Source organism: Mobula birostris, chromosome 10, assembly GCF_030028105.1.
Source record: "Mobula birostris isolate sMobBir1 chromosome 10, sMobBir1.hap1, whole genome shotgun sequence".
NCBI lineage: Eukaryota > Metazoa > Chordata > Chondrichthyes > Myliobatiformes > Myliobatidae > Mobula > Mobula birostris.
In genome coordinates this window covers 40,512,969-40,537,379 of record NC_092379.1, presented here as the reverse complement: position 1 = coordinate 40,537,379, position 24,411 = coordinate 40,512,969, and the positions used below count along the sequence as shown (strand labels likewise).

The 24,411-nt window shown below is 44.4% G+C and overlaps 1 protein-coding gene across 1 annotated transcript in view; it reads left to right on the top strand.

Moving 5' to 3' along the window:
* LOC140203614 (serine/threonine-protein phosphatase 2A 65 kDa regulatory subunit A beta isoform-like) overlaps positions 1-24,411 on the top strand; it is an 88,712-nt gene that overhangs the window by 7,013 nt on the left and 57,288 nt on the right. The window contains exon 2 of the mRNA XM_072269662.1: positions 23,572-23,667. Coding sequence (XP_072125763.1) covers positions 23,572-23,667 — 96 coding nt within the window. The remainder of the gene's footprint in view (positions 1-23,571; positions 23,668-24,411) is intronic.

Below are 24,411 nucleotides of genomic sequence, written 5' to 3'. Positions count from 1 at the left end.
ACTCCAAGTCCAAAACAGTGGGAACAATCAGACTGACGCAGGGATGGAGAGCAGGAGGAAGTCTATTGTGTTACTCTTCGCCGTTTCAGGCAGTTCCATACTATTGTGGATGACACATTTGTTACAGTTCCTATATGAGAGAATTTCCAATGACCATCAAGTTAGCGGTTACAGTGATCCCAAGTCTATATTTATTGAAACTGTCAATATGCTCCAACTATTAAGTTGCTGCACAAACACATTTATCTCTGCAGTCACTCAGAGAAAGTTCAGGGAACAGCTGAAAACCACGGTACAATATCTAGTAAATATAATAGGTAAATGTATGAAATAATGGATGAAGCTAATTCAACCACGAATGTGCAACATTGTTTTAAATATAACTTGTCTTGTGTTAAATGTGAACCAGAAACTTTTATCTTCGATCACAAAACCACTTCTGCAAATACAGGGATAAAAATATTAGAATGAAATTGTTGTGAAATGGCCAAGTTGGATATATTTCTCTAATAATGTAATGACAGCAGCCATCCCTAATATTTGTCGGACAAATATTTCATTTGACTAACTGATGATCTATTTCGTACTACAGAGGCCGTGAATGATAGTTCAAGGCGAGAAAGAGCTACAAGGCGAATAAAAGGCAGTAAATGCCATAAAGCATATGGTTGATTTTTTTATGGTAGAAGAAATGGCTGTATTAATTTACTGCAATATGCATCAATGTCTGCGTTTCACAACTTACAAATCGGCAGAAATACATCACGTACTTTTTTTTTACAAAATCATATTATTATATAACCTCTCCATTCGAAAAATATCTTTATATATCCTCGTTGGAACAAAGAGAAATTCTGCCCCAACACTCCATTCTCTGGAAGCCGGAACAAAGATAAGAGCATTTTGATCGTCCTTTATTAACAGACAACTAATCTCCGGAGATACAGCTAATCACTTCGGGCACAACAACAAACCTATCGCATGTACAGGTTAACAAACTCAACAAACCCAACAAAATCAACAAACTCATTCATAAGGCCAGTGATGTTGTGGGGAAGAAACTGGACTCTCTGACGGTGGTGTCTGAAAAGAGGATGCTGTCCAACTTGCATGCCATCTTGGACAATATCTCCCATCCACTACATAATGGACTGGCTGGGCACAGGAATACATTCAGCCAGAGACTCATTCCACCGAGATGCAACACTGAGCGTCATAGGAAGTCATTCCTGCCTGTGGCCATCAAACTTTACGACTCCTCCCTTGGAGGGTCAGACACCCTGAGCCAATCGGCTAGTCCTGTACTTATTTCCTGGCATAATTTACATATTACTATTTAATTATTTATGGTTTTACTACTATTTAATCATTTATGGTGCAAGTGTAACGAAAACCAATTTCCCTCGGGATCAATAAAGTATGACTATGACTGAACCTTCAAGCTAGATAGAGCAAAGATAATTGTGCAGATTAGTAAAATATGATTCGTCATCTGTGAAATCCACTTTGTTTTTTGAACAGAGATTTCAGCTTTTGAGGAGAGCAGACCTATAGAGAAGTGAGCTTCAGTGATTTAGTGATACCTTTGAAATAGTGAAGCCCGTAAAAGTTGTTATGGAAAAGTAGATCGAAAGGCTTCCAGGAAGATTCAGCTGGTTGGATACAAAATTAGATTGATGGTAGGAAGCAGAGGACAATGGTGTGAGTTTACGTTTCAGACTGGAGGTCGATGCATAATGGAGTTCCTTAGGGATTGGTTCCAGGCCTGTTTTCATCTGGAAACTAACAGTCGAGATTCGTCGCAGCCCTAAGCCTTGACTGTACATTTCCCACTTTTAATGCTGCCTCACCCGCTCTGTTACTCCAGCATTTTAATGCATTGCTTAAACTAAGGATTCCCAGATCCTTATATGTTTTCCCACTGAATTAACAGTCACCTGGCTAGGTTCATTTCCCTACAGCAGATCCTACCTCACCCCTCCCCTCTACCCGGTTCATGGACTGTCGATATGTTGATATATGCAACCCTCGTGGATGTACGTAATGAATTCCGCCAAGCGTGAAGTCCTTGCACTGAGGATGTTGCAGTTAATATTGGAGATGCTGAAGTCACCCACAGCAACAAACGTGTTGCTTTTCGAACTTCCCCATACTTACCTGTGCATATCTCAGTATCTATATGCTCAAACTCTAGTTCGCTAATAGGAAGCGGGTAGTACAAAGCCACCTGAGTGTTTGCACCTTCGTTAACATTAATGTCTAGTCTAGTAGTCTGAGTGGATAAACCCTCTAATGTTTCCTCACTGAGAGCAACTGTGACATTGTCGCTGATTTGACAACACACCTCTCCTTTTATCTCCCTCTCTATCTTTATTGGTGCTGTTGTGGATAGTGTAGTTGACTGGCAAAAAAATACAGAGAGTAATAGATCAATTGTACGTATGGGTGGAGAAATGGCAGATGGAGGTTAACCGGGACAAATCCTGTACCTTGGTAGTCCAAATGGAAAGAGATAATACTGTCAAGGGCAATCTTAGCAATCTTGATGAGCAGAGGGATCTTGGGGTCGAAGTCCGTAGATACCGGAAAGTAGCTACACAGCTTGACAGTGTGGTTCAGGAGGCTTACGGAACACTTGCTTTTATTAGTCGAGGCATTGAGTTCAAAAGTCAAGAGGTTATGCTGCGACTTTCGGGCCACATCTGGATATTCCATACATTTCTGGTTGCCCCATTACGGAAAAGATGTCGAGGCTTTGGAAAGGGTGCAAAAGAAGTTTACCAAGATGCTATCTAGATCAGAAGGCACGCGCAATGGAGGTTATAAGATCATTGGATGCATAGATAGAGTAGACAGACTATCTCTTTCCTAGGGCCTGCATTCGGATAGAAGTGTAATCTCAAAGGAGATGTGAGGGGCAATATTTTACACGGAGACTGGGTGGTGCCTGGAATGAGCTTTCTGGGTTGATGGTACAGTCCGACACCTTAGGGATTTTTAAGCAACATTTCAACAGGCACATGAATGTGAGGGAAATAGAAGGATATTCACATTCTGTAGGCAGAACAGATCGGTTAGTCATTTGATTGTCAGTTTAAATAGTTCAGCACAACATTGTGGGCTGAAGGGTCTTTATATAAGGATGTAATGTTCTATGTTCTATGATAGAACCATGCATGATTTCAATAATTCCCCCTGTTTCTGGCCAGCCTTCCCCCCTCAGCTCTAATGAAACACCATCGGAATGAAGCGATAGCTCTCTTTCTCTCTCGTCAGGTATTAACGGACCTGTTAAATATACCAAAGGTAATCTCTTTTTATTAGGGATATCCTTCCTCAGCATTTTTTAGCTGTAGAAATTGTTTTTTTTTTGTTCTTTCGTTACCTTAAGACCATAAAAGCAAAAGACATAGGAGCTGAATTGGGCCACTGCTCTGCCATTTGATCATTGCTTATCACTTTTCTTCTCAATTCCATTCTCTTGCCCTCTCCTGTAACTTTTCAGCATTTGACTGAACAGGAACCTAGCAACTTCCGCCTTATCTACACTGAATGACCTGGCCTCCACAGTCGCCTGTGTTGTGCTAATGAATTCAACATATTCACAACTCTGAGGCTAAAGGAAAACCCCCTCATCTCCGTTGTAAATGCACGTCCCTCTATTCTGAACCTGTGCACGTCGGTGCTAGACTATCCCAGATAGAGGCAACATCCTTTCCAATCCCAGTCCATCTGTGCCTTTCAACATTCGATAGCTTTCAATGAAATTACACTAACCACACCACCCCCGTCTAATCCTTGAAATTCCAGCGACTACATGACCAGAGACGTCAAACGGCACTAATATGGCGAGCCTGTCATTTCCGGAATCATTTTTGCGTTTTCCTGAACCTTCTTGGAAACCAGTCAAACGGCAGTACATTCTTTCTTTGATAATGGCCCCAAGACTGCTCACGGGACTCCCAAGTGTGGTGTCACCAGTCCCTTATAAATTCCCAGCGTGATATGTTTCTTTTTTCTCTTTTTGTCCTCTCAGAATGAATGCTAAAATTGTATTTACATTCCTAATCACAGACTCAACCAGCAAGACCGTTAGGGAGTCCTGCACGAGGTCTTCCAAGTCCCTTTTCACCTCGGATTTTTGAATTTTCTCCCCTTTTAGTCTACGCTTTTATTCCTTTTACCACAGTTCATGATCATGTTCTTCCCGACACTGTATTCCATCTGCCACTTCTTTGCCTATTCTCCTAATTTGTCTAAGTCTTCCTGCAGCCCCTTTGCTTCCTCAACACTACTTGCCCGTCCACTTATCTTTGTGTCATCTGCAAAATTGGCCACAAAACCATCACTTCAAATCATTGAAGTAGAACGTAAAAATAAGTGGTTCTAACATTGACCACTGTGCAACACCACCAGTCATCGGCAACCAATCGGAAGAGGTTTTGCTTATTCACACTCTTTGCCTCTTGTCAATCTGCCAATGTTCTACCCATGCTAGAATCTTCTCTGTGGTACCATGGGTTCTTAATTGCTTAGCAGCCTCATGTGCGGCACCTTGTCAAAGGCCTTCTGAAAATCAAATCCACAACATCCACCGTTTCTGCTTTGCCTGTCCTACTTGGTATTTCGCCAAATAATTCCATAAGATTTGCCTGGCAAGATTTCCCATAAAGAAACCCATGTCTATTTTACCATGCCTCTGGTACCCTGAAACCTCTTCCTGAACAAGCGACTCCAAAGTTTTCCCAACCACTGAGGTCAAGGTAACTAGCCTATAATTTCCTCTCTTCCCCCTCGCTCACTTCTTGAAGAGTGCAGTGACATTTGCAATTCTGCATTTCTCTGCAACTATACCAGAATGTAGTGATTCTTGAAAGATTATTATTACTCCACAAACTATTCAGGTACCTCCTCTGAACCTTGGGGTGTAGTCCATCTGGTCCAGGTAACTTACTTGCCTTCAGACCTTACAACTTCCTGGGCACCTTCTTCCTAATAATAGCAACTACGTTCACGTATTCCCTCTGACACTTCCGACCATACGGTGTGCTGCTAGTGTCCTCTACAGTGAAGATACTGCAAAGTACTTAATCAGTTCTTCCGCCATTTTCTCGTCCCTCATTACTACCGTTCCAGTGTCATTTTCTGGAATTTGATATCTACTCTTGCTTTCCTTGTAATCTTTGTATATCTGACAAAAACAAAATACTGTTGACATCCTCTTTGTGTCATTGAGTAGATTCCTTCACATTTCAACTTTTCTCTCCCTATGGCTTTTCAGCTGCCGTCTGCTATTTCTCAGAAACTGCCGAATCTTCTGACTTCCCACTAACTAATCTAATTACATAGGTGATTTCTATCTGAAAGACTGCTGACATTTTCGAAGCGTTTGTATTTTCTTTTTACATTTGCCTTCTTCCAAACTTAAGAGATCTCAGATCGTTGTCCAAGTTTATCCCTCACTGTGAACCCATTACTTTTGGTATTGGGAAATGTGTTGAGGGTTAACCTGGCTTCTCAGATGAATCGACCTCACATCAAAAGCATTATGACCATGTTTCATTTCATGAAAAGGGAACCGATAGTCCTTTCGAACGTGATCGACTTTGCAGGCTAAAACTATTGACAATAGTGATTGGTCTCGTTTGCATTTCGTACACTTATAGCTGCTTTCAACTGCTTTATTCGACCATGTGAGATTTTAGAGAGCCGAAGGTGCAATGTCCAAGTTCAAATTCTAATTTTATTGGCATAAACATGGATCAGAATTAATGAGACCCAGGTTAACATATTCTGACAGGACTTTACTCTTTAAAAACTTATAAAAACAAAATCTTGATTTGAACTCCTCCCTCTCCATACTTGTCTATCTTCCAGCCTAACAACTCCTCTGCATGTGCAAGTAGACAAACGGCTAGGAATTGTAGGATTTGAGTAAGAATAAGTATGTTTTCAAGTGGCAGGCAGTGGCCAGAAGGGATACTGAAGGAATCAGTAATCCATGCATTCTTAATATATTTTCATGTCGAAGATCAGAAAAATAAATGTAATATCTGCGGTTCTGCTAACAACACAACTGTACAGCAGGGGTCCCCAACCTAGTTTGCAACGCGGACCGGTTTCTTATTGACAATATTCTTGCGGACTGGCCGACCTGGTGGAGGGGTGGGGTGTAGGGTTACCAACGGATACGTTGTGTTTACCTCGAGATAGGCTACAATGACCATGAAGACTTGCGTGGGCACCAGTGCGCATGCGTGACCTGCGCATGCGTGTACGTGCCGATTTTTTTTCTACAAATCGTTTTTGGCGATTCTGTACGGGGGCGGGGTGTTAATCACGACCGGAATATAGGTGATAAGTAGCTAATACACTGAATTTCATTTCTAAAAGGGTTTATCTAACAAATTTAATATTAAGCACACAGCGCATATTTTCCTTGCATGAATAAGTCAATTATAGGGGAGGACAGGGGAGATTGAAGTAAGTATTGAACGAACTTCCAGTGGAAGTGGTAGAGGCAGGTTCGATATGATCATTTAACCTTAAATTGGATAGGTATATGGACAGGAAAGGAATGGAGGGTTATAGGCTGAGTGCAGGTCGGTGGGACTAGGTGAGAGTAGCGTTCAGCACAGATTAGAAGGGCAGAGATGGTCTGTTTCCTTGCTGTAATTGTTATATGGTTATATAAGTCACTTATAAGTCAATAGCATCATAACATTTTAAGTAACATTTGGATATTAAACACACAGCACATATTTCCCCGCATATAAATTAATTGCAACACACAAATATCGCTGAATCAGTGGGAGCCCTGGGCTGAAAACTTGTTCCCTTCAACAACACGGTCATATCGAGGGGTGATGGGAGACAGCGATACTCGAAGTGGGTTCCCTATGTCCAGTCTATTCTGCAATTTAGTTTTTGTTGCATTCATTGCAGAGATATGTTGGAAATGGAAGCACCGTTTTCAGTGCTTTTGTGGCTATCTCAGGATATTTAGCCTTGACTTTGATCCAGAATGCCGGCAGAGATGTTATGTCAAACATACTTTTAAGTCCGCCTTCATTTGCAAGCTCGAGGAGTTGATCTTCTTCCTGTGCTGACATGGATGACGCGCGGGTAATGACCTCGCGTGTGTTCAAGCTCAGCAGTGGGTGAGGGGGGATGAGGAAAGGTGAAGCTGACTCATATCGCCAAATCATATCGTTTCCTCGCGGCCCGGTAGCACATGCTTTGCGGCCCGGTACCGGTCCACAGCCCGGTGATTGGGGACCACTGGTCTTTGTTACGTACCCCGTAACTGGGTTGCCAAACCAGCAGAAATGGATCACTCAGTTGGAGTCTGGATTACTAGAACTAAGAAAGTTTTATTAAAGAAACAAGCAACACAGTACTCTAATCAAAAGGATAATGAATGCAACAGTTCAGCAATGATAAACATGCATGTACACAGAATTAAGATAACAGGATCAATCAAGCTCTATCGTTGTCTAGGGGTAAATGCCCAGTTTCAAAGTGACGCAAAGTTCAGTTCAGTTTAGTTCAGTTCAGTTCGCAGACAGTGGAGGGAAGGAGAGAGAGAGCAAAATGAATGAATATTCAAAAGGGCTTCCACACACAGACCTTCGCAGTCAGCTTTCGGGCGAGCCCTTTGTGATGTCATCTGAGGTCACTGACCGTGACCCCCTCCGTTTCGAGATACGATCGTTTCTCTGCGGTGAACCCGGCACCCAGGCAAGGGTGGACACACACCAGGTTCCCGCCGATCATGCCTTTCCACCCTGTGCGTCTATGGCCTGGTCCCGCAACCGGCCTTCCAAAACTTCCCACCGACTTGTGAGAGACGCACCGCTTCCAGGGTCTCGTTACCTCGGGTGTCGTGTGTGTGCTGCCTTAGTGAACCTGTCCCTTTTTATCCCCCTGCTGGGGTATCGCCTGTCCATCACTTCAAACAGTTCAGGGTTCAAAGGGGGAGCCGATCTTGACAGCTCTCTCCTTCTGTTACTCTCTCTCCCGTCCCTTCATTACACATCTCCCAATGCTGCTCCATTGTTTTCCTTATCTCTCTCTCTCCTGAAGACAGGTGGCAGACCAACTGCTGATCCCACTGGTGCCAGCACAGGACAGCTACATCTTAATCTACGTGTATTCTTGTCACACTTCCCCCCTTTAAGGATTTTTACCGGGGGTAAAAATTACAAACATGAATACATTATTTGGTACACACAGATATACATCTTTATCAGCTATTTGGCTAATACAGCGAGTTTGAAGTTGTCAACACCTGACAGACAGTCAGCCATCACATTTTCTGTTCCTTTTATATGTGTTATTAATAATCCCTCTTACCAGGCTCCAACTTAGCAAACTTCATAGTGGCCAAAAACACTGATGAATTGCGATCAATGTACCTCTCATTGGGTTTCGTCCCGGACCACAATAACAAGGGTCGTCCCATTCTGACTTAGTTTTCTCTCGCAAAGGCTTAGTCGGAGGGGGAGGGGTGGTAACCGCAGAGTTACTGCAAAACTTCCTACAGTACCCCACCATCTCCAAGAGCCTTCTGAGGGTCCTCTTGTCTGTCGGGGTTGGGATGTCAGCGATAGCCTGCACCGTAGCTTGCATCGCCGCCAGCTGCCCCTGTGTCACCACAATTCCCAGGTAAGTGACCTTCGTGTGGCCGAACTCATTTTTTCCAAGGTTCACTATCAAGCTGGCTTCAGACAGCCGTATTACATCGCCAATACACACCTCTGTGTTCGTCAGCCCTTTCGTCACTGAATTACCCAACTGTCAATGTCCTGGAGGGGCCAACATTGTCCAGAGTCTCAGCAGGACAGCCCACATAAATACTGTGGTACCAGAGCAGATTGGATGTTGTGAACTCAATGAAGACCTTCCCATCTTCACCTTCTTCCCTTCCTAATCCCCCTTCTCCCATGGCCCACTCTCCTCTCCCATCAGATTCCTCCTCCTTCAGCCCTTTAACTCTTCCACCTCTACCAGGGGTTCCCAACCTTTTACTTGCCATGGACCAGTACAATTAAGCAAGGGGTCTCAGAGTGAATGTGGAGAGGATGTTTCTTATGGTAGGGAGTCTAAGACCAGAGGACAGCCTCATAATAGTGAGGTGTCCTTTTAGAGATGAATAGGAAGATGAGAAGAAAGTTCTTTAGCCAGAGAGTGGTGAATCTGTGGCATTTATTGCCACAGTCAGCTGTGAAGGCCGAGTATTTTTGTATATTTAAGGCAGAGGTTGGTCAGGTCATGAAGGGATAAAGGGAGAAGGCAGGAGATTGGGGCTGAGAGGGAAAATGGATCAGCCATGATGAAATGCAGAGCAGACTAATGGCCTAATTCTGCTCCCATATCTTGTGGTTTTAGGATATTGGGAACCCCTGACCTAAACACTTCCAGCTTCTAACTTTATCCATCTTCCCCCTTACCTGGTCTCACCTATCACCTGCCAGCTTGAAGTCCTTCCCTCCATGCTCCCAACACCTCCCAGTCTTATTCTGGCTTCTTCCCAGTTCCTTTCCAGTCCTGATGAGGGGGTCTCGGTTTGAAACATCGACTCTTTATTCCTCAGCAGAGTTGCTGCCTGACCTGCTGAGTTCCTCCAGCACTTGGTGTGTGTGTTGTGGGTTGGAAGCAAAATATGCTTGACCCTGATGGACTGAGAGAGACACAATCTCCACCTACTGGCTGTTTATTAATACGTAAACCAGTACAGGAAAAAAAGAATTGTGGTCAGCATAGAGCAGACATGATTACATCGCACGGCAGGGCAGGCTTCTGACAACCAAGTCCAGCTCCTGGCCTTCACGTCTGGCTGAGCTACTAAGATTGGTGGAACCGTTTCTACTGACAGGAGAAGGCACCTAGGTGGGTTACTGACGCCTTAAAACAAGTTGCTTTGGGCTGATGCCAAACTATCGACCTCTGCCATTCCTTTGCATTCATCTGCTGCGTGGAGAGAGCTAGCCTGCTGTGTGGGCAACAACTTGCTCTCCGTGTTGTACTTCCCTGGCTTTCACATCATGTAGACAGCTAGGACACAACATCCATGGTCCATTCCGACCAATGCAGAACCTCCAGGCCTAGCTCATTAACAGACTCCTTCAGCGGACTGGAGGACAGCCTCCATATGAAAGACCGGAAGAACTGAAGACATTGGAGTAGAGTTAGGCCTTTCAGACTATCGAGTCTGCTCCGCTGTTTCATCATGGCTGATCCATTTCCCTCTCAAACCCATTTTCCCTTTAACCTTTGACGCCCTATCTAATTATTTGGTGATGCGTTGCCTGAGCTGCCTATTCAAACATCCAATGTCAGTCCATCCTTTCTGAGATAAGGGGCCCAAAAATGCACACAAGACTCCAGGTGAGGCCTCACTACTGCCTTATAAAGCCTCAGCATTACATCCTTACATGCAGAAAGACTGGAATCCTCTCTCTCACTCACACTGACACCAAGCTGTCTGGCCAGGGCAAACATCTGCCAACAGGTTTGGTTGTTAACTTGAAATCCAGCTCACGTTCCCAACCTCCGAACCAAAGCCCTGCTTGTGCTGAAGGCTAAAGCAGTGAAAAGACCCGTTGGCGTGACCCTCCGACGTTCCTTCAAAGATATCCCTGCAGCTGAGGGCAGGAGTCCTTTAATAGAACATACAACAGTATAGTACAGGAACAGGCCCTTCGGCCCTCAATGTTGTGCCAGAACAATTAAATTAGTAATCAGATAGCTAACTAAGCTCATCTCTCCTGCCTACACAATGTCCATATCCTCCCATCTTCCTCACATTCATGTGCCTATCTAAACGTCTCTTAAAAATCTCTAATGCATCTATCTCTACCACCACCGCAGGCACCCACCACTCTCTGTGTAAACGATCCGCTCTCACATCTCTGAAATTACCCTCACTCACCTCCTCCTCTCCTTGGCCTCCCCGCTCTGGTTCTCTGCCTGCTCTGGATCTTCTCATCTCGAATTGCCGACGGGACATCGAATTCATCACTCCTTCACTCCTCCACTGAATGCACTGCCCTCTACTCTCCCCGCACCAATCCCAACCTGACCATCAAACTGCCTCCAAAGCCAGTCTATCCTTCCTCAAGTATGGAGACCCGAACTGCATGCAGTACTCCAGGTGCAGCCTCACCAGTACCCTGTACAGTTGCAGCATAACTTCCCCGCTCTTCAATTCAGTCCCTCTAGTAATGAATGCCAATACTGTATTCCATTTGCTTTTGTGATAGCCTGCTGCACCTGCAAACTAAGCTTTTGTGATTCATGCACAAGTACTCCCAAGTCCCTCAGCACAGCAGTATGCTGGAAATTTTCACCGTTTAAATAATAATCTGCTCTTCTATTTTTCCTAACAAAGTGGATGACCTCACATTTACCAACATTGTACCCCATCTGCCAGACCCTTGCCCACTCACTTAACCTATCGATATGTATCTCTCTGTATCTTCTGCACAATTTACTTTTCCACTCAATTTGGTATCATCAGCAAACTTAAGCGATACACTACACTTGGTTCCCTCTTTGAGATGGTTAATATATATTGTGAACAGTTGCGGGCCCAGCACCGACCCATATGGCACCACTGCTCACCACTGATTGCCAACCAGAGTAACACCCATGCATCCGAACTCTGCTTTCTTTCAGTTAACCAATCCTGTATCCATGCTAATACATCACCCCAACTCTTTGCATCCTTATCTTATGGATAAGTCTTTTATGCAGTACCTTATCAAACACCTTCCAGAAATCCAAGTAAATAACGTCCATCTGTTCCCCTCTATCCACTGTGCTCGTTATATCCTCAAAGAACTCCAGTAAGTTTGTCAAACAGGATCTGCCCTTGCTGAATCCATGCTGCATCTGCCTGATGGATCCATTTCTTGCCAGATGCCTCGCTATTTCTTCTTTAATGATAGCTTCAAGCATTTTCCAACTACAGATGTTAAACTAACTGACCTGTAGTTACCTGCATTAGCCTACATCATTTTTTGAACTGTGGCGTGACATTCGCCGTCTTCTAATCCACCAGAACCTGCCCACAGTCCAGAGAATTTTAGTTTATTTTCTTTCCTTATTCCCTTTCTTTATTAATTGCTTGATGGGTCTTTGTTGCTGTTTGAAATTTTCCCAGTCTTCCAGTTTCCCACTACTCTTGGAGGCTTTCTATTCACACGCTTTTAGTTTGACACCTTCTTTAATTTCCTCAGTTATCCAAGACTGGCTCTCCCCACCCTTACTGTCCGTGCTTTTAACTGGAATATACTTTTGTTGAGCACCGTGAAAAATCTCTTTGAAAGTCTTCCACTGCTCCTCAATAGTCCCACCATATAGCCTGTGTTCCCAGACTACTTTTGCACCCTCCATTTGTATGGGAAACTCAGTCATACTGTGATCACTCTTTCCGAGAGGATCCCTAACTACAAGATCACTAATCTTACCTTTCTCATTGCACAGGACCAGATCTAAGATAACACATTCTCTTGCAGGTTAAGTAACACGCTGTTCAAGAAAGCCATCATTTATGCATTCAATGAAGTCCTCCACAAGACTGTCTCGACCAATTTGATTCACCCAATCTCTGTGCAAGTTAGTCTCCCATGATAACTGCTGTTCCATTCTCCCGTGCCTGAGATATTTCTGTTTACTGCCTGTGCCACTGTAATGTGATTATTTGGTGGCTGATCGACAACTCCCACTAGGGATTTTTTTTCCATTACTGTTCCTAATCTCTACCTAGATGGACTCAACGTTCTGCTCCTTAGATCTTATATCGTCTCTCACTGTCGCACTGATCTCATCCTTACAGCGCTACCCCACCTCCCTTACCTTCCTGCCTATCATACCGTATAACCTGATATCCTTGGATATTTAATTCCCAATCTTGACTTAGCTGAGAGGTTGCTTTGAGCTGAGCTGTAAATCATCTACAAGATGTCAGCTCAGCTGAAATCATCTACATCTCGTAGATTAAATCATTCGTCCCACCTAAGACGACTTAGCACGTCAACCAAGAGAATGGTTATCAAACTGATTGTTCATTTGTATCAATAGTCCATTGACTTGGCCGGAATGGTTATCAAGCTGATTGTTCTTTGTATCCATAGTCCATTGACTTGGCTGGAATGCTTATCAAATTGATTGTTCTTTTGTATCGGTGGCCTTATAACCTCTGACAATTCTGACATCAGGCAGTGAATTAGTTGAACTGCTGGGGAGATCAGAAAGGTTCTCTCCCTGATGTCAGGTCCAAATTCACTCACCGGCTGAGCTCGAAGAACTAAACGGGTGGAAAGATAAGTAACGATCTTTTTGTACTGTTGTTATTTGATCCAGCAAAGTTACGTTTACAAACCTCCTCTGCACCTTTCCAATCCTGAGGCAACCAGAACGCGACACAATTGTGTTGTGGGTAGTGGGGAACTGGTGTGGGATCAGAAAGAGAGCGATAGGATTGAGGAGGGATTATAAAGGGGTAGTAGAGAATGTGGTTAAGAGCATAAGATGCAGATCAGAATTAGGCCACTTGGCCCATCAAGTCTACTCTGCCATTTCATCATGGGTGATCCATTTTTCCTCTCAGCCGCAATCTCCTGCTTTCCATATAACCATATAACAATTACAGCACGGAAACAGGCCATCGTGGCCCTTCTAGTCCGTGCCGAATGCTTACTCTCACCTAGTCCCATCTACCTGCACTTAGCCCATAACCCTCATTCCTTTCCTGTCCATATACCTATCAAACTTTTTTTTAATGACAAAATTGTACCTGCCTCTACCACTTCTACTGGAAGCTCATTCCACACAGTTACCACTCCCTGAGTAAAGAAGTTCCCACTCTTGTTACCCCTAAACTTTTGCCCCTTAACTCTCAACTCATGTCCTCTTGTTTGAATCTCCCCTACTCTCAACGGAAAAAGCCTATCCAAGTCAACTCTATCTATCCCCCTCATAATTTTAAATGCCTCTATCAAGTCCCCGGTCAAACTTCTACGCTCCAAACAATAAAGACCTAACTTGTTCAACCTTTCTCTGTAACTTAGGTGCTGAAACCCAGGTGACATTCTGGTAAATCTCCTCTGTACTCTCTCTATTTTGTTGACATCCTTCCTATAATTTGGTGACCACAACTGTACACAAGACTCCAAATTTGGCCTCACCAATGCCTTGTACAATTTCAACATTACATCCCATCTCCTATATTCAGTGCTCTGATTTATAAAGGCCAGCATACCAAAAGCTTTCTTCACCATCCTATCCACATGAGATTCCACCTTCAGGGAACTATGCACTATTATTCCTAGACCACGCTGTTCTACTGCATTCTTCAATGCCTTACCATTTACCATGTATGTCCTATTTTGATTAGTCCTACCAAAATGTAGCACCTCACACTTATCAGCATTAAACTCCATCTGCCATCTTTCAGCCCACTCTTCTAACTGGCCCAAATTGTCTGCAAGCTTTGAAAACCCACTTCATTATCCAAAATGCCAACTATCTTAGTATCATCTGCATACTTACTAATCCAATTTACCACTCTATCATCCAGATCATTAATGTATATGACAAACAACATTGGACCCAGTACAGATCCCTGAAGCACACCACTAGTCACCGGCCTCCAACCTGACAAACAGTTATCCACCACTGCTCTCTGACATCTCCAATCCAGCCACTGTTAAATCCATTTTTCTACTTAAATATTATACCTAACGATTGAACCTTCCTAACTAACCTTCCGTGTGGAACTTTGTCAAAGGCCTTACTGAAGTCCATATAGACAACATCCACCACTTTACCCTTGTCAACTTTTCAAGTAACCTCTTCAAAAAATTCAATAAGATCTGTCAAACATGACCTTCCATGCACAAATCCATGTTGACTGTTCCTAAACAGCTACCCTGTCTATCCAGATAATTATATATACCATCTCTAAGAATATTTTCCATTAACTTACCCACCACTGACGTCAAACTCACAGGCTGATAATTGCTAGGTTTACTCTTAGAACTTAGCAATTTACTCTTAACTTTACTCTTAGAACACCTCCACCACCATCGCCAGCAGCTCATTCCACGCACTCACCACTCTCTGCATAAAAAGCTTAGCCCTGACATCTCCTCTGTACCTACTTCCAAGCACCTTAAAACTGTGCCCTCTCATGCTAGCTGGGAAAAAGCTTCTGACTATCCAAACGATCAATGCCTCTCATCATCTTATACACCTCTGTCAGGTCACCTCTCATCCTCCGTCGCTCCAAGAAGAAAAGGCCGAGTTCACTTAACCTATTCTCATAAGGCATGCTCTCCAGTCCAGGGAACATCCTTATAAATCTCCTCTGCACCCTTTCTATGCTTTCCACATCCTTCCTATAGTGAGGCGACCAGAACTGAGCAGAGTACTCCAAGTGGGGTGTGACCAGGGTCCTATATAGCTGCAACATTACCCCTCGGCTCTAAACTCAATCCCACGGTTGATGAAGGTCAATACACTGTATGCTTTCTTAACCACAGAGCCAACCTGCACAGCAGCTTTGAGCATCCTATGGACTCGGACCCCAAGATCCCTCTGATCCCCCACACTGCCAAGAGTCTTTTTCTTCATTAATCTTTTCATTGATTTAAAAAAAGCTTAAATACAAATCAAGAGGAGAATTCATTCAAATATATATATCGGTAACAATATAATCCAAGATTAAGATAGACATTGTCAAAATCATAGATATTGTTAAACTAGTATAAAATATATAATAAAAAATGAAAATAACAATTGTCTTAGCAGTTTATGAAGAGAAAGGAAAAAACATTGGGTTTTAAATGAAAAGGAAAAAGAACCCACTACACTAAAGAAACAAAAAAAAAGAGGACTGGGCAGTCCATTTTCAGGATACGATCAAGAAAGAAAGAAAGACTTTCTGATGAAATCTAAAACTTTGAAAAAAAGACTGAAAGAGTAATAAATAATTAAATGAAAATATTGGATAAAAGGTCACCGTATTGCTAAGAGCCTTACCATTCATACTATATTCTGTCATCATATTTGACCTACCAAAATGAACCACCTCTCACTTATTTGTGTTGAACTTCATCTATCACTTCTCAGCCCAGTTTTGCATCCTATCAATGTCCCGCTATCCACACTATCCACAACCCCGCCAACCATTGTGTCATCAGCAAATTTACTAACCTAATCCTCCACTTCCTCATCCAAGTCAATTGGTGGCCACCAAGAGGTCCTGGTTTCTTCTGCTGAATGGACTGTAGGTGCTCGTCAAAGTGGTCTCCCAATCTGGGCCGGGTCTCACAGGTGAAATGTTGCCTCACCTGGAAGGACTGTTTGGGCCCCGAATGGTAGTGAGGGAGGAGATCCAGGGGCAGCTGTGGCACTTCTCCTGGTGGCCACCAATTTTAATTCTACCTCCCATTCCCATTCCAACATGTTGGTCCATGGCCTCCTCTACTGCTGCGATGAGGCCACACTCGGGTTGGAGGAACAACTCCTTATTCCGTCTGGGTAGCCTCCAACCTGATGGCATCAACATCAATTTCTCCTGCTTCCGGTAATGACCCCCCCACTTCACCATTCTCCATTCACATTTTGCTCCCTCACCTTATCTCCTTACCTGCCCATCACCTCCCTCTGGTGCTCTTCCCCCTTCCCTTTCTTCCATGGCCTTCTGTCCTCTCCTATCAGATTCCCCCTTCTCCAGCACTTTATCTCTTTCACCAATTTCTCAGCTCTTTACCTCACCACTCCCCATCTCCTGGTTTCACCTATCACCCACAACCTTGTACGTCTTCCCCACCTTCTTACTCTGATCTCATCTTTTTTTTTCTAGTCCTGATGAAGCATCTTGGCCCAAAACGACAACTGACTGGTACAAGCTGACAGGAAGGTGACAGTAACTCAAATCACCTCACGTTACAACAGTGGTGTGCAGAAGAGCATCTCTAAACACACATGTCGAACCTTGAAGTGGATGATGAAGAATACCATTTTCACAATACCAGTAATATTGAAAAAAAATATAACGTTCACTTGCAGTCTATGCAGAAGTAAACATCATGGTACCTGCAGCTGCCTAAATTGACATACAGTGGCAGGAAAACGTTTGGGCACCCCGGTCAAAATTTCTGTTACTGTGAATAGTTAAGTGAGTAGAAGATGAACTGATCTCCAAAAATCATAACGTTGAAGATGAAACATTCTTTTCAACATATTGAGCAAGATTAGTGTATTATTTTGGTTTTGTACAATTTTTGAGTGAAAAAAAGGAAAGGAGCACCATTGAAAAGTTTAGGGACCCCAAAAGATTTGAGTTCTCAGATAACTTTTACCAAGGTTCCAGACCTTAATTAGCTTGTTAGGGTTATGGCTTGTTCACAGTCATCATTAGGAAAGGCCAGGTGATGCAAATTTTAAAGCTTTATAAATACCCTGACTCCTCAAACCTTGTCCCAACAAACAGCAGCCATGGGCTCCTCTAAGCAGCTGCCTAGCACTCTGAAAATTAAAATAAATGATGTCCACAAAGCAGGAGAAGGCTATCAGATGATAGCAAAGCATTTTCAGATAGCCGTTTCCTCAGTTCGTAACGTAATTAAGAAATGGCAGTTAGCAGGAACGGTGGAGGTCAAGTTGAGGTCTGTAAGACCAAGAAAACTTTCCAAGAGAGCTACTCATAGGATTGCCAGAAAGGCAAATGAAAACCCCTGTTTGACTGCAAAAGACCTTCAGGAAGATTTAGCAGACTCTGGAGTGGTGGTGCACTGTTCTACTGTGCAGCGACACTGAAGAAATATGACCTTCATGGAAGAGTCATCAGAAGAAAACTTTTCCTGCATCGTTACCACAAATTTCAGCATCAGAAGTTTGCAAAGGAACATCTAAACAAGCCTGATGCATTTTGGAAACAAGTCAATGGTAGAATTGAGTTTTCTTCAGTTGGCAATTCTTCTAGAAGTGCCAGGATTTGTTTTCCTCAAAGACCATTTCTATATTTTAAAGATTCTTTGCTTCCTGCAGGAAGGAGGTGTGAGGCTATTTGGCTAACCATTGGTGGGAAGGTAATTTAGATTAGGAATCAATTAAAGCCAATTGTACGGACAAATGTCAACTTTCCCCTTATTATTCTTTTGCCTCGGAGAACAATTTAGAGTGATTTCTTTTTTTTAATCCTAACTTGCCCAAAGAGGTGAATATTAATGCACTGGGATCACGAATGTAATTCTGTGTCGTTTTCTTTTCTGTGTACATTGGAACAAAAAGTCTGTCAGACACAACTGTTTCATTCAATAAATCACAAGACCCACCCCAACTGAAATTTGTGGCCAATGATTATAATCAATGATGGGAAGGTTCAAATAATGAAGTGCTTCAAATATTTGGGATAGCATGTTTTAATTAGTTTTAATCAGTGGCTGATGTCATCACAGTGGGTCATGACATCACAATGGCTGATGTCATCACAGTGGCTGATGACATCACAATAGCTGATGACATCACAGTGGCCAAATCAGAAACCATGAGAAATATTTTGGTGTTGATATCAGATAAGAAGCACAAACTGTTGTGTCTCAGTCTTCAGCTAGGAAATAATAGAGAGCTAAAGAGGTGATAACTCCCGAACAAAATGGGGTTGAGATGGACCAGATGCTTGCTCAGGCAGGATGAAGAGGAAAGATCTCAGGTAATTCCAAACTTGTCAGCAAGTGTTCAGTGTCCAGCTGGCCCCCGTTTTTTGGAACGTTCACTTTACGACTCCTCGCTGTTGTGAAAGACCAAATTAGTTACCGGTTTTCGCTGACAAGAAGGTGTTTTCACTGTTACAAAAAAATGCAGCATGCACCCCGAGCAGCGAGAGTGGTGAAAATAGCGTTCAGCGTTTCTTGTGAAGCGAGCCGTTATAGAGGCAGCGCGCACCCTGAGCAGCGAGAGTGGTGAAAATAGCGTTCAGCGTTTCTTGTGAAGCGAGCCGTTATAGAGGCAGCGCGCACCCCGAGCAGAGAGAGTGGTGAAAATAGCGTTCAGCGTTTGTTGTGAAGCGAGCGGTTATAGAGGCAGCGCGCACCCTGAGCAGCGAAAAGTGAAATAGCGTTCAGCGTTTGTTGTGAAGCGAGCCGTTATAGAGGCAGCGCGCACCCCGAGCTGCGAGAGTGGCGAAAAGCCAAGCTTCTTCCCCGGGAACTACACTCAGCATCTCAGCATTAAGCTGCCATAGCTTTGAACTGCGTGAGATTTTCGCTACAATTGACAATGCTGCAATGATTGCAGAAAAGTATGACTTTAACCTTGAAAGGGCACGTAGGTTCAGGGCAGGTTTGCAGGATGTTTTGAGTGCTTACAAAGAACTGTCTGATAGAAAGATGTGTGAATGTTCCAGCGTGCTGGCTGTCTTCTTGACTCTGCTAAGTGAAACTACGCTGTACATCAGTGGTCCCCAACCTCCGGGCCGCGGACCGCTACTGATCCGCGAAGCATGCAGTGGTGCAGCGATAGCCGGAACGCACCCAGAAAAAAGCCAAAATAAACAAGCTAATTAATTAGGTGCTGCCTGGCATGTAAATGTCGGCCCAGATCAGAGACGATGCAATCAGCACCTAATTAATTAACACACATAAAAATTGCTGGTGTACGCAGCAGGCCAGGCAGCATCTATAGGAAGAGGTGCAGTCGACATTTTGGGCCGAGACCCTTCGTCAGGACTAACTGAAGGAAGAGCTAGTAAGAGATTTGAAAGTGGGAGGGGGAGGGGGAGATCCGAAATGATAGGAGAAGACAGGAGGGGGAAGGATGGAGCCAAGAGCTGGACAGCTGATTGGCAAAAGGGATATGAGAGGATCATGGGACAGGAGGCCTAGGGAGAAAGAAAGGGGGAGGGGGGAAGCCCAGAGGATGGGCAATAATGGATGGGGTACGAGGGGGAGGTGGGGCATTAACGGAAGTTAGGGAAGTCACTGTTCATGCTATCAGGTTGGAGGCTACCCAGTCGGAATATAAGGTGTTGCTCCTCCAACCTGAGTACGGCTTCATCTTTACAGTAGAGGAGGCCATGGATAGACATATCGGAATGGGAATGGGACGTGGAATTAAAATGTGTGGCCACTGGGAAATCCTGCTTTCTCTGGTGGACAGAGCGTAGGTGTTCAGCGAAACGATCTCCCAGTCTGCGTCGGGTCTCACCAATATATAGAAGGCTGCATCGGGAGCACGAGACGCAGTATACCACCCCAGCCGACTCACAGGTGAAGTGTCGCCTCACCTGGAAGGACTGTCTGGGGCCCTGAATGGTGGTAAGGGAGGAAGTGTAAGGGCGTGTGTAGCACTTGTTCCGCTTGCAAGGATAAGTGCCAGGAGGGAGATCAGTGGGGTGGGATGGTGGGGACGAATGGACAAGGGAGTCGCGTAGGGAGCCATCCCTGTGGAAAGCGGAGGGGGAGGGAAAGATGTGCTTAGTGGTGGGATCTCGTTGGAGCTGGCGGAAGTTACAGAGAATTATTTGTTGGACCTGGAGGCTGGTGGGGTGGTAGGTGAAGACAAGGGGAACCCTATCCCTAGTGGGGTGGTGGGAGGACGGGGTGAGAGCAGATGTGCGTGAAATGGCAGAGATGCGTTTGAGAGCAGAGTTGATGGTGGAGGAAGGGAAGCTCCTTTCTTTAAAAAAGGAGGACATCTCCTTCGTCCTGGAATGAAAAGCCTCATCCTGAAAGCAGATGCGGCGGAGATGGAGGATTTGCGAGAAGGGGATGGTATTTTTTCAAGAGACAGGGTGAGAAGAGGAATAGACCAGATAGCTGTGAGAGTCTGTAGGCTTATAGTAGGCATCAGTAGATAAGCTGTCTCTAGAGATAGAGACAGAAAGATCTAGAAAGGGGAGGGAGGTGTCGGAAATGGACCAGGTATTCAAGGACTCGGCAGCTAACCTCAATGAGTATGCCTCAGCTGTCACAGACTTCTTTGGAAATGCGCGGAGAACTGTGTGTCTCACAAGACGATCCGGGTATTCCCTAACCGGAAACCATGGATGAATTATGAGGTCAAATCCCTTTTAAAGGCTAGAGCTGCGGCTTTTAGGTCCGGGGATACCAGTGGCTACACAGAATCCAGGCGTGAACTCCGGAAAGCCATTAGGGGCGCCAAGAGGCAATATCGAGCCGAGTTGGAAGCCCAGGTTAACCAAAGGGATGCCAGTAGACTATGGCAGGGTCTAAATGAGATCACTGGGCACAAAGAAAAGGCTGGGAATTTCTTGTGTGATTCTTTCAAGGGTAACATGTTTGAGATGAACATTAAACTTTGAGGGTTTGGGCTAATAGGTTGCAGCAGGTTAGTGAAATATATGGAAGGATATAATGGGATGCATTGAAAGGGCAGGGAGGGGGCAATCCAGTGGACGGATGTACAGAATTTAAGTTGCTGGATGTTAAATGTTTGCAAGCTTCCTGCCCATCTAATCTTTATTTTATCAAATCAGAAAATACTAACAGCTCGGGAACTAATCTATTTCCATTCTCTTGCCCTTGTGCAGTCTGCTTCCTCAGAAGACAGTGCCCCTTCATCAAACGAAGCTGATAGAAAGACTAACACCAGCCCTAGTTTACAGTCATGCCAAGGATCCTGCAGCTCGTCTGACGAATCTGTATCCATGACACAATCAGGTATGAAGTTTCTGACAGCTATGTGTGAGCTTTTCAGTATTTATACTCGGCAGGTACTCACAGAATTCCATGTAAGCACAGCTAACGTTACAGCTCAGTACTGATGGGAGAGTCTCAGCAAATCTAGTTGCTCATGAAGGGTTGCAATTGTCCATATCAGCAGAATTGTATTCAGCTGCAAACTGTAATCTCGAGGCCTGGTCTATCACTCCTTTTGACCATTACTATCAGGCTAGGGACCAATGCCAGTTCAGTGGTGAGTATAGAAAGAAGTTTTACAAGTTGCATTGGGTGGATCTGAACTGAATAGAGCTGCTACACAGAACCATCAGCTTGTTAAATGGCAAAAGCAGCATGCAGTAAACAGATGCATCACACACAATGCTGGAGGAACTCAGCAGGCCAGACAGCATTAAAGGAAAAGAGTAAACAATCGATGTTTCAGGCCGAAAACCTTCATGACTGGAACGGAAGGAAGAAGGAGTCAGAAAAAGAAGGTGGGGGAAAGGAAGGAAGAGATACAAGTTGGCAGGTGATAGGTGATACTGGGAGAGATGGAGCGGTTAAAGTAAAGAGCTGGGAAGTTGATTGGTGAAAGGGGTAAAGGGTTAGAGTAGGGGGTATTTGATAGGAGAGGACAGAGGACCATTGAAGAAGGGAAGGAGGAGGAGCCCCAGTGGGAGGTGATGGGCAGGTAAGGAGATGAGGTGAGAGAGGGAAACGAATGGAGAGGAGGAGGAGGCAGTTACTGGAAGTTTGAGAAATTGACGTTTGTGCCATCAGGTTGGAGATCACCCAAACAAAAAATAAGCTCTTTGCCGCTCCAACCTGAGGGTGGCCTCACAGTGACAGGAGACCATGGACTGACATAATGGAATGGAAAGTAGAGTTGGAATGGCTGGCCACCGGAAAATCCCGCTTTTTGTGGCAGATGGAGCGAAGCTGCTTGACAAATGTCTCCCAGTCTGGTCTGATCAATATATAGGAGGCAACACTAGATACTATAGGTGATCCCAACAGACTCACGGGTGAAGTGTCGCCTGGCGTGGAAGGGCTGTTTGAAGCCCTGAATGGTAGTGAGGAAGGAGGTGTAGGGGCAGGTGTGGCCCTTGTTCTGCTTGCAAGGATAAGTGCCAGGAGGGAAATCAGTGGGGAGGGATGAGTGGACAAGGGAGTCGTGTAAGGAGTGATTCCTACGGAAAGATGTGCTTGGTGGTGGGCTCCCTTTGGAGATAGCAGAAGTTGCAGAGAGTTACGTGCGGGATGCAGAGGCTTGTGTGGTGATAGGTGAGGACAAGAGGAACCCTATCCTTCGTGTGGCGGCAGGTGGAAGGGTTCAGGGTGATTTGTGCAATGTGGTTGAGGGCTACGTTGATAGTGGAGGAAAGGAAGCCCTTTTCTTTGAAGAAGGAGGATATCTCAGTTGTTCTGGAATGAAAAGCTTCATTCTGGGAGCAGATGCAGTGGAAATGGAGGAACTGAGGCCAGGGAATGGCATTTTTGCAAGTGATAGGGTGGGAAGATGTCTTGTCCAGAGAGCTGTGAGAGTCAGTGGGTTTGTAAAGAGTATCAGCAGATAAACTGTCTCCAAAGATGGAGACGGGGATCGAGAAAGGGGTGAGAGGTGTCAGAAGTGGGCCAGTTGAGGGCAGTGTGGAAATTGGAGAAAGTTGAGGAAATTGATGAGCTCAGCATGGGTGCTGGAAGCAGGACCAATGCAGTTATCTTTGTAGCGTAGGAAGAGTTGTGGAGTGATGCCCGTTTAGGTTTGAAACATGGACTGTTCCACGACTGTTAACTCTCTTCCGTAGCTGTTGCCTAGCCTGCAGAGTTCCTTCAGCATTTTCTGGGTATTACTTTGGATTTCCTATATCTGCAGATTTTCTCATCTTCAATGAAGAGTTCAGCAGTTCCCCAACCAATGGATCTGATCAAAGTTCTGCCACCCTGGATCACACAGTCGTGATGGTGATAGGTTAGCTAACATGAGGACACTTCTCCAGTGAAGATCCCCACCTTCAATTAAACCAGAGCCTGGAATGAACTTTGTGAAACTATATTCAACTGGAAGAACTGAGTGAATGATGCATCTGTGCTTCCTCCCAAAGTCCTCACTGTTATAATGGTAGTTTTCAGCCAAATCAAAGAATGAGCGAGTAGCAGGAACAGCAATAATAATGAAAATGGACAACCTCCGATGTGTCGTGCTTAAAGTTGCACTTCAGAACTAAATGCCTAGCAAGCCAAGCATATCCAGTACAGGTCTGTCAGTGGCAACTACATGTCCCTAGTTACGTTCTATCCACCAAAAACAGAGTATATCCGATCTGGCTAATTACTGTCCAATCATAAAAGTAATGGGAGGTGTCACCAACTGTGCTCTTAAGGGACATTTGCTCTTCAGTAATCTGTTCCCCATGCCCATTTTGACTTTCCAGGGTCAGAGTTAGTGCAGTATTTACAGGTGATTTGAGTGACTGCCTTTAATGAGGCTGTATTTGACAGGGTGTGGGATTAAATAGCCCGAATCAAATTGAACTCTGGAAATCAACATGAAAACTACACTGGCAAGATTTGTACCACACAAAGGAAAAGGTTTAAAAGCAGTGGTCAGTGAGTTCTAGCTTTGGTTAGTGAAATGTTGCATGTAATCTATTTTGCAGCAAGTGTTTCTCTGCCTATTGATGCAATGCTCACCATTAGCTTCGATTTTTTTAAA